At 39.0% G+C, this 10508-nt stretch overlaps 1 protein-coding gene across 1 annotated transcript in view; it reads left to right on the forward strand.

Moving 5' to 3' along the window:
• Positions 1 to 5774, forward strand: part of LOC102750747 (contactin-associated protein-like 3) — a 152765-nt gene extending 146991 nt beyond the window's left edge. Inside the window, exon 24 of the mRNA XM_081804056.1 lies at positions 2589 to 5774. Coding sequence (XP_081660182.1) covers positions 2589 to 2782 — 194 coding nt within the window. The 3' untranslated portion in view covers positions 2783 to 5774. The remainder of the gene's footprint in view (positions 1 to 2588) is intronic.
• The last annotated feature ends 4734 nt before the right edge of the window (positions 5775 to 10508 follow it).

Below are 10508 nucleotides of genomic sequence, written 5' to 3' on the forward strand. Positions count from 1 at the left end.
GTTGGTGCCATTTTTAGAGGGAGCAACGATGATAGGTTGGTGATAGAACAGAAGATGTGGTCTTTGGGGCTTTATTGCGTTTGGTTAGATATCATCGGCAAGTTCTACAAAGTAAATAAGTTGCACCAATATTATTCCCCTGAGAAATCCTACTTGGCTCCCGATAGACCGGATGGAGAATCAGAGCACATGGGCTGTTAGGGTGGTAACAACTCAGGTTACTGGCCCCTGCAATTCACTTGGATCTGCCTTCTATCTGTGCGGTGGCCGTTTGCCGTGTGGTTTGTCAGCTGCCAAGTGTATTGACCCACACCGTAGAATTCTGGGTAGAATTCTCAGCCCTTTGTCGAATTGATCACAGACTGCACCCACATGTAAAGTACTTGATCTGTTTAAAGGATTACTCCTGTAGGTGGATTTCTGTATGTTTTGCACTATGCTTTATCACCTTCTCCTCTTGCAAGCCAAGGGGACAATATAGGAAAGGAGAATTCACCTAAATAACGTTCACACCCAGTAAACCAGGCATCACAGGGTTTTCTTGCCAAGAGAGCCATCATGTGGATGGACAGATAGAGAAAGAGACAGATGTGTAGATACATGCAGAGGCAGGCAGACCTTAGTGCTTGTCACAAACACATTTACACTGGAATTGCTGAAAGGAAGGTTATGGAAGGCATCCGATGCATTATTCAAATTATCTCCATCTCTTCAGATAGCGGATGAAGACAGAGGTTATTCTAGGACCCTACCAAACCTCACAAAACAAACAAGCTAGTAATCAATTACGTACATAATAACATCCTGGATGTTTGAGGATAATGGTGACAGTAATTGTGTAATCAAGTGTCCTGATCTGCTGTTACTGAGTTACTGTCCCTGACCCTAAAATTGGATGTGATGTAGCTCTTTAAAGCAAAGTCCTATAACGAAACATAAAAGTAATTAAAGCAACTCTACTGTTTGTTCTCAAGTGAGATGCAAAATATATTGAAAGTGATGATTATTCTACCTATTGATATTCAAGAATCTTTCAAAAGGTTCTTGAGCACTTGCTCAGGAATCCCTGTGACCAAATACACCCAACCAAGCTTCGAGTTGGTTGGGCTCCATTAGCTTCTTTATGTCTGTCCCAGAGTATAGTGAAGAATCTTCATTTTATAACACAAATTTTGATTCACATAACAAAACAGTAATGTGTTTTCTAACATTTGCTAATTGGAATATTAATGCCTGTGTCAGTCATCTTAAAAGTATATTGACTAGTGGATGCTTTTTTTGGTACCTCCTTGTTTTGGTATGGATTAAACACTCATTCTTTATGAATATGATAGCTTGAACAAACACTTCTAGGCCTCATTTGACCGTCCCAAACCTGGCAGGGTTTTAAAAAAAATCTGAGGAACTTTTAAAACAATATTGATGTCCAAGCCTCCCACTCAGAGATTCTGAGTTACCGTCTGCTGTGCACTCAAAGTTGGGGACCACTGGCATAGTTAATGCATTCGGTGCTTACAGCATTACCAACAGGAGATGTCAAATGATCTACTTTCCCTATAGCTGAATGTTATCTATATTTTTACAAATTTCTAATATGGTGGTATATCGGTTATCTATTGCTCCTGACAAATTACCACCCACTTAGAGCTTAACCCAACCTACTTTTATTGTGTCCCAGTTTCTGTGGGTCAGGAGTCTGGGCACAGCTTGGCTGGGTCCTCTGCTCAGGGTCACACAAGCCTGCAGTGAAGGTATCAGCCAGGGCTGAGGTCTCATCTGGAGATTCCTCTGGGGAAGGATCCCCCTCCTCACCTGCATGGGTGTTGGCAGCATTCAGTAGGACCGAGAGCTTCTAGATTTTTGCAGGCTGCCTGCAGTTCCTTGCCATGTAGGGATTCCCATATGGATTCCCACCGTGACTGCTTGCCTCCTTACAGACAGCAGGAAGAGGGACAGTCCCATAAGACAGGCGCTACAGTCTTATGTAACATAATCACATAACCCGGTAGAGCTTATCACCGTTGTTGTATTTCGTTGGTTAAAAACAAGTCACAGGCCCTATGCACAAGCAACTGAACGGGATCTCACATAAGGCATGGCCCCCCAGCAGCAGAGATCACTTAAGACTCTTTTAGCCTCATAGAAACAAGTGGTATACTCACTGCAGAACTGGTAAGTCAGCAGAACATCAGCGCCAGATTTTTGTTAACAGACTTATACGTAAGCATTTAATTACTCTATGACAGGGCTATACACACTATCCTTTTAAAATAATGAAAACGTGCTTGTTCATTAGCATGCAGTGTGGGCATGACCTAAGAGGCCACGCTGTGGTTCTGAATTTAAGCATGAGGGCATTAACTGAACGCCAAGCTGATAGAGCTTCAGCAAAAAAGGCATCAAACTGCTGTATCTAACGGATGTACGGACTTAGAAGCAAACTCAGTGTTCTAATACCGCCTAGTTTCCAATTTTCTGGTGATGAATATATGATGTAAACGAAGTTTTATAACATCTGTATTATATCTATCTATCTGTCCACAAAGTTTGTATTCTGATTATATTTTTCCTCTCTCCTCTCTCACTAGGTGTGATAGTGGTTGTGATATTTATCTTGCTCAGCATCACTGCCATAGCCCTACGCATTTATCAGCAGAGATGGTTATACCAAAAAAATGAGTCAAATGTTCCCCAAACCGGAGACAACGCTGAGACTGCTCTGAAAAGTGAGGTCAACCTGCAAAGTACAATTAGTGAAAGCCAGAAAGAATATTTCTTCTGAGGGGCCGCGGTGGCTTACTTAGGGCTCTGGTGACGCGATGAGTTTCTCGCTAAGCCAGGGGCTCCCAGTGGGTGAAGCCCACCCCCTCCCGGCCCCCTGGGACAGGTGATGGTTGTGTGGTCCTGGGAGGCTCTGCTCTGCGCTGCCTCACGATCTATTTATGTAGAAGTGACTTAGGTGTGCTCGTTAATCCCTGTGTGGCAGTTTCTGACTGTTCTGGCCCGATCGTCAAAAATTCAAATGTATTTTGCATAACGACTTTGGGTTTTAAGTGAAAACAAGGATTTGAGCTGTGGCCCTACTCTCTTAAAAATGAGACACGGAAGTTTATAAAAGTCAAAGTTGAACTCTAGTGTTTTGTGTTGTGTGGAAATCTGTTTTACTTCCTTTATTGATCACCTACTGACATTTGAAAGCTGGGAAGTGCTTCTTGGATGGTCTTCGAGTGCGTTTCCATCTTCCGGTGAACCAGAGCCCACTGGCCAAAAATGCACTAGAAACCTAGAAAAAAACATTTTTTTTGGCCAATTGTTTTTATTATTTGTCTCTTTTAAGTTAGTTTGCATACATTTTTAGTGATGAAATGAGTACTGTCAGCTATGAAATTGTAGTATTCTGTTCATTTATGGAACAGAAAAATTCGTAAGTAGCAGAGCATGTAAAGCATTCCAGTCTGCAGTACTTCGCTTATTTTTCTTTGTAATTGGTCATTTTAATCTTTGTAAATTATGGTAAAGATCTTCTGATGATCTCCCCAAAATGTATATTTTCTAACTGAAGTTGTGCCCAGGTATAAACTCTGTACTTAACACTGTCAATGTATCCTTCATCCATTCCATTGGGAAGAAATATAATCCTGAACTTATTTCCTTCAAATGTGGGGTGATTAGGTCACTATTCTTTGCAGTCCTGTGGTTCTCTTGTTCTGAAGGTTATCACAACAGTTTGATTTCTTGCGACTGTCTTTTCATTTACTTGGGAAAAGTCACATTTTGAACTAAAGCTCTCCATTCCTTTTTCTAAATTTTGAACCAATCTAGGCAAACCATCTCCTGAAATACCATCTTGGTCTAGTTACCATTTGGAATATCAGTGGAAGGATGCTTACGCTGAGGGAAAATGCAGGTTGTAGGATCTGAACTAAATCTGTCATTCTGGTCAAGAATCTAGGATCTTGGAGTCAGCTTCCATCAGTGTACCCAAAATCAACCAGTTCGTTTCATATTTGGGGATATTTGCAAAGTAGGGGAGCAAAGAATTTGTATTAACCATGGGAATTGTTCCAGTAACTACTCATGTGGCAGGGGTCGTAAGATAATTGCATGGAGCCTACCATTTGCACTCACTAGCCCGTTATAAATAAAATGTGCTACACTCTTGATATGCCATTTGCCATGTGCCTGCCAGGAATTAGATTGCTTCCTTTGACCACAACGGGACCACCCGGAACTCCATACACTTAGCCTTGCTATGACCTTTGAGTCTTTGAGTGTATACCTATTTTTCTGTGACTTTTTTAAACAACAGAAAAAGATATCCTCTATCCTAAGTCTTTTCTCAAAAAAATACCTTCTTTCTTATGGTTTCGTATTAGTTTTCTATGAGGTTTAACAAATTACCACAATTTAGTGGCTTAATGCAACACCCATATATTATCTCACAGTTTCTGTGGATCAGGAGCTGGGCATGGGTTTACTGTGTTTTCTGCAAGGCTGCAGTGAAGTATCGGCCAGGACTATGTCCTCATCTGGAGACTCAGCTGGTGAATCCTTGGTCTTATGGTTATTGGCAGCATTCGGTTCCTTACTGCTGGAAGATTCATGGAAGCCTGCTTCTGTTCAAAGCTAGCAAGAGAGAGAGAGAGAGACTCTAGAGCAAGTCTGCTAATAAGAGGGAGTTTCATATAATGTAATGTGGTGATGGGAGTGACAGCCCATCCCCTTTGCCAAATTCAGTTGGTTAGAAGCAAATCTTAAGTCGTGCCCACACTCAGCAGGAGGGGATTACATAAGGACTTGAACCAGCAGGCTGAGATCAAAGTTAATCTACCACAGTACTATATCTTTATTGAAGTTTCTTTAAGTGAATAATGAAGGATTTTCAGGGTCTCAATATAGTAATATATGAAGAACCTACCCTGGTGAATAATATACATACTTTTTTTCCCGAAAGGCCTATGCAGAGTGGAGAAGGATTCAAGACAAAAATGATAGGTTCTAGTTAATGCATAGCTGAATTTTAACACCCTGAAATCACTGCAACTTTAACAAATGATCATACTAAGTTCCGAAAATGTTAATCACTTTGATAGCTGGCGTTTTGCAAATTTATAGACAGTGAAATTCATGGTATTCTGCTCTCTTTTTAAAAGAGAAAACAAAATATTTGTACCAAATTGCAGTGATATTTCACCCACTTTCCTGATTTGTAAACTTTACCTGCTTATTTGTTAATAAAATAACCTTTTTGAATTAAATTAGGAAAATATTTTTAAGAGAAATTGAGTGAAATTTGAATTATGAAATTATATTGTTTTTCCCCTAAAATATTAAAAAATGTGCAAATGTATATATTCTGTTATGGTGTGTGTACTGCTTTATCTCTACTGTATATAGAGAGAATACTATGCTCTGTTAATATCATTTGTGATGGTATTTAAATTATCAAACACAAAGTAAAACATAAAGTACCTAATATGTACTGATTATTACAAGTTAAAATGCCTATGAATGTAGATATTTAAACCTTTACCAGAGAACAATAATTTAACAATCAGTAAGTTATTTGTCGAATGTTTACTATATACTCAAAACTGGTTGCACAAGATTTCCCCCCAGAGCTGGGTTTCTTGAGCACTATAAACATACAAATTCCAGTTTGCAAATAACATCCTTCTATGAAATAAATGTTAAAAGATAATAATTCCCCAAGTTTTATTTTCAAATAGAAAAGGAAAATAGTGCGTAATTAACACTTATTATTGGGACTAGAACTTCAGAACCCCTGTTTACTCCATGTTGAAGTAAAGCCCCCCTTCACTACCTCCCCAGTATTATGTAGCAATGTAGAAAAACACATTGGGGCATTCTGTGTGTCTAGAATAATCACTACTTCTGGAATTTTTCATTTCCTTTCCTTACAGAACATCTGACAGATAATTGTTTTCAGTGGATTTTTTAAGAATCAAATATAAAGTTCATGTTTCTTGCCTTGAAGGAAGACAAATACGATTGAAGTGTTTTCTGTATAAAGTATAAATTAGCTCTGATGATGCAACTGGAATGTTGAAATAGTCTTCCAACAAGGGGGATGCAGCGGACCCATAGTAAATGAAAACATGTTTATTGAATTGCTTAATCTATTGTTTTGCAATCCATGTAACTAACATGTTTAAGGAGTCCCTCGGTGCTTTCAATGGATCCTGACTGTCTTCTTCTACCCCAGCCTGGCTCATCATGAGTGGCAACATGGAAGGAAGAATTAGAAAGACAGTAATAAACATGAAGTGGTTTGCACTCCAAATGGTGGGGAAATGGCTACCCTGGAGCCCATGGGCACATTTTCAAGTTCTAGGGCATTAACGGATTCTGTACACATTGAAAATACTTACTACAGCTGAAAGAAATATTATTAGTGATAGATCTTTGGGCTACTTAAACCTACATAGGAGTATTACGACTTTTTGGCGGGATGAAAATATTCATAAGCACTGGTTTAGCAAATTTAAGTCCAGAGAAAGTTCAAGTTTTTATAAAAAACAACAACAACACAAAACAATTCTCATTATTCTCAGGATCATAGAGAGTTCCTGTTAGCAGGGACATTAACCATCTTGCCATGCAGTCTTCGTTTCCCCTCCATATAGGCCATCGAAGCAAGTCCAAGTTGCTTTTTCCAAGGAAACACTGTTTATTAGGAGTGAAGTCAGGTTGCAAGAGCCTTGTTTCTCTCTACAGGTTCTCCGGGGTATAGCTCCGGCTACAGTTACTGCCGAGCATTTTGTTGGAGCATCAGCCATAATACGTGGTGTAACTTCAGTAAAAGTACAGATTGTGTTTTAGGAAGACTGGTCTGTGTGGCTAGGATGTGTGGCAGGATTCATCATATGTAAAGCACACAGCTGGGAAAGTAAGCTCAAGGGCTACTTCCTATGAAACCTTCCACTTCAGAATTACTAATAATGTAAGACATTTGCCATCCTTTGTGACCAAAAAATGATATATATTCATTTTATTGTATCATTATATATGTTAAAAGGATGAGACCCTTTACTCAGTTTATCATGTCCTTTGTGAATATGCCCCTTTCTCAGGTCTGCACTTGCTTTTAGACTTGGAAAATGAGATTTCATAATGTACTTAATATTGAAGACATTTCTTAAGATAGAACCTTTATAGCTGCATATGGTGCTTTATGTCACTAACAGATCTGTTATCTACTTGGTCATTTTCTGTGATTCTCAGAACCAATTTAACCTTCCTATTTTGAGTGCAGGACTTACTTTTTCTAAAACTCATCATAGTTCCATTTATCCAGCTTTTCCTACTTTGACACATAAACCTGTAGGAGCTCCTTAGAAACAAAGATGAACTAAATTGTTTAAGCAGAAAATCCACTTATCGGCAATCTAATTCTAATCAAAATTACTTGTAAAATAAGTTTGGATAACGGCTACCTTTATCTCCTTTATATCAAGTTTTTACTTTATGCCTCTTCACAGTCTCAACTTGTTCCAAATACCTATAATTATCATGATAATTAGTATTCGCTCTTGTCTCTCAGATTGGTATCCCCTGACTCCATTGTTCTTCCAGAATTATTCCCGGACATTAAAAAAAAAAAAAAAAAAAACAGCAAACATTGTTTTCTGTCAGCAACATGATGTTCCATAACGTCTCTCATTTCTCTGTCCCGAGACATGGAATTAGTTGCCCTCAAGGAGCGGTCTTTCTATCTATTAAAATATAGGAGCACCAGGGTGTGTATAAGAATGTTTCCCATGCATCCTGTTGGAAGGGAGGACTATGTCATTGCTGGGCCACTTTAAAGACAAGGTTGGAAAAAACATTTTAAGATAATGAATTCAAAGTACTATTTCTGGTTTAAAGCTAATTGTGTTCATTTATTTTCCTAATACAAAGTGAACCAACCCATGGGAAGGGCTTAGCACAGCCCTTAACCCACAGCGAGTGCTATTATAATTTACTGCTTCTGTTGAGTCAGTTGATGCTTTGGAGATCTCATATATATATAAAGTGAACTGAAATGGAAAGTAAAATGATTATTTGGCTATTTTTTTTTCAATATAAACAGTTGATTCAGATATCTCAGGCCCCATGGGAAAAATTCATTAACTGAAAGTAACTGGTTAATTGCCATTTCACATCCATCTAAAAACATTGGAGCCTCTTTTAATCCATGGTTACAGGGAAGTAACAGGAGCAGCAGATGTGGTCCTCCACATCAGGGGATGCTCACAGTTATAGGAGCAGGAATCAGCGGTGCTAGACCCCAATTTCCAACCTCATTTTGGGAATGCACACAGAGATCAGATTTAAGGAGAAGGACCCCGTGACCTTGGGTTTTTAAGCCTTGTGATTACAGAAGCACCGCCCTTCCCTTGTTATATGCAAACGCAGGCATTCAAACCAGAATCCTACACTCCTGAGAAGATTTGTGAAAAGGGAGTGCAAAATAAAGACACTTTGGGTAACAAAAAGTGAATAAGTCTGCCCCATAAAGATCTTCATCAATGGAATTTTTTAAAGCAACACAGCTCAGTAGAAATTTCTACGAAGATAGAAAAGTAGCCACCATATGATTATCATATGGTTTCACTTATTTGTGGAACATAAGGAACAGCATGGAGGACATTAGGAGAGGGAAGGGAAAACTGAAGGGGGGGAAATTGGAGGGAGAGATGAACCATGAGAGACTATGGACTTTGAGAAACAAACGGGGTTTTAGAGGGGAGGGGGGTGGGGGGATGGGGCAGCCTGGTGATGGGTATTAAAGAGGGCACATTCTGCATGGAGCACTGGGTGTTATATGCAAACAATGAATCGTGGAACACTACGTCAAAAACTAATGATGGGGGGGTGGGAGGATGGGTTAGCCTGGTGGTGGGTATTGAGGAGGGCACATTCTGCATGGAGCACTGGGTGTTATGCACAAACAATGAATCATGGAACACTTCATCTAAAACTAGTGATGTAATGTATGGGGATTAACATAAGAATAAAAAAATAAATATAATAAAAAAAAAACTAATGATGTATTCTATGGTGACTAACATAACATAATAAAATTAAATTAAAAAAAAAAAAGTAGCCACCAGCCACATGTGGTTATTGATAAGCATGTGAAATGTGGCTACTCTGCCAGGGAGAAAATCATCTCGGGTATTCTGGGCTGAGCCCTTTGTGTTTGGTGCAGACAGCTAGCCCCTGACACCTCTGATGACCCAGCAACCCATTCCTCTACAGGGTTCAAGGGTTCAGGGAACAGAGAGTCATGCGAAGGCTATCCTCCGGGTCTGTTTCTTCCTCACAACCTGAGCAGTGGGTTGTGTGGAGTATATTGGACTGGGTGGCCGTTTCCTCTTTAGAGGAAGAGTCCCAGCTAGGACCACAGACATCAATAGTCCAAACTCTTCTCACAAAGTCTAAGTCCTGGGTGGCCTCAAGTTCTACCCTTACTCAAGGAGTAAGTACTTCCAATGTAATGCCAAATATTTCGGGGTAAAAAACATACTCTTGATAACAAAGCCAGACAAAGGTAATAAAAAAAACAGGTTTTGAAGGTTGCTGGTCCAAGGCTGTACACCAAGAACAGATTTCGAATCTTGTCAAATGCCTTTTCTGCACCAACTGGGGTGATCGTGTGGTTTTGATCTTCATTCTGTTAATGTGGTGTGTTACACTGATTGATTTTCATATGTTGAATCATGCTTGTATTCCAGGAATAAACCCCACTTGGTTATGGTGTATAATCTTTTTAATATGCTGTTGAATTCAGTTCACTTGTATTTGTTGAGGGCTTTTGTATCAATATTGATCAGAGATACTGGGCTGTAATTTTCTTTTCTTGTAGTTTCTTTGTCTGGCTTTGGTATCAAGGTAATACTGACCTCCATGGGATGAGCTTCAAAGTGTTCCCTCTTCAATTTTTTGGAAGCGTTTCAAGAAAGTTGGTGTTAATTCTTCTTTAATTGTTTGGTAGAATTCTCACTGAAGCCATCTGGTCCTGGGCTTTTCTTTGTTGAAAGGTTTTTGATCATAGATTCAATCTTCTTACTAGTTATTGGTCTGTCCAGATTTTCCAGTTCATGATTCAGCCCTGGTAGATTGTGAGTTTCCAGGAAGTTTTCCATTTCTTTTCATTACCCAATTTGTTGGCATACAATTTTTCATAGTATGCTCTTACAACCATTTTTATTTCTGTGGCATTGGTTATAATGCCCCCTCTTTCTTTTTCCTTTCTGATTTTACTTATTTGAGTATCCTCTGGTTTTTTTTCTTACTTAATCTAGCTAAGGATTTGTCAAATTTGTTGATCTTTTCAAAAAACAACTCTTAGTTTTGTTGAAAAATCCTGTCATATGGTATAACATGAATGCAACTTGAGGACATTATGTTAAGTGATAAAATAGAAATAATATATGATTCCGTTTATACGAGGAACCTAGAGTAATCAAATTCATAGAAACAGATACTAGGAGGGGGGG

This window comes from Leptonychotes weddellii, chromosome 14, assembly GCF_054177405.1.
Source record: "Leptonychotes weddellii isolate Sample4059 chromosome 14, ASM5417740v2, whole genome shotgun sequence".
NCBI classification, from domain to species: domain Eukaryota; kingdom Metazoa; phylum Chordata; class Mammalia; order Carnivora; family Phocidae; genus Leptonychotes; species Leptonychotes weddellii.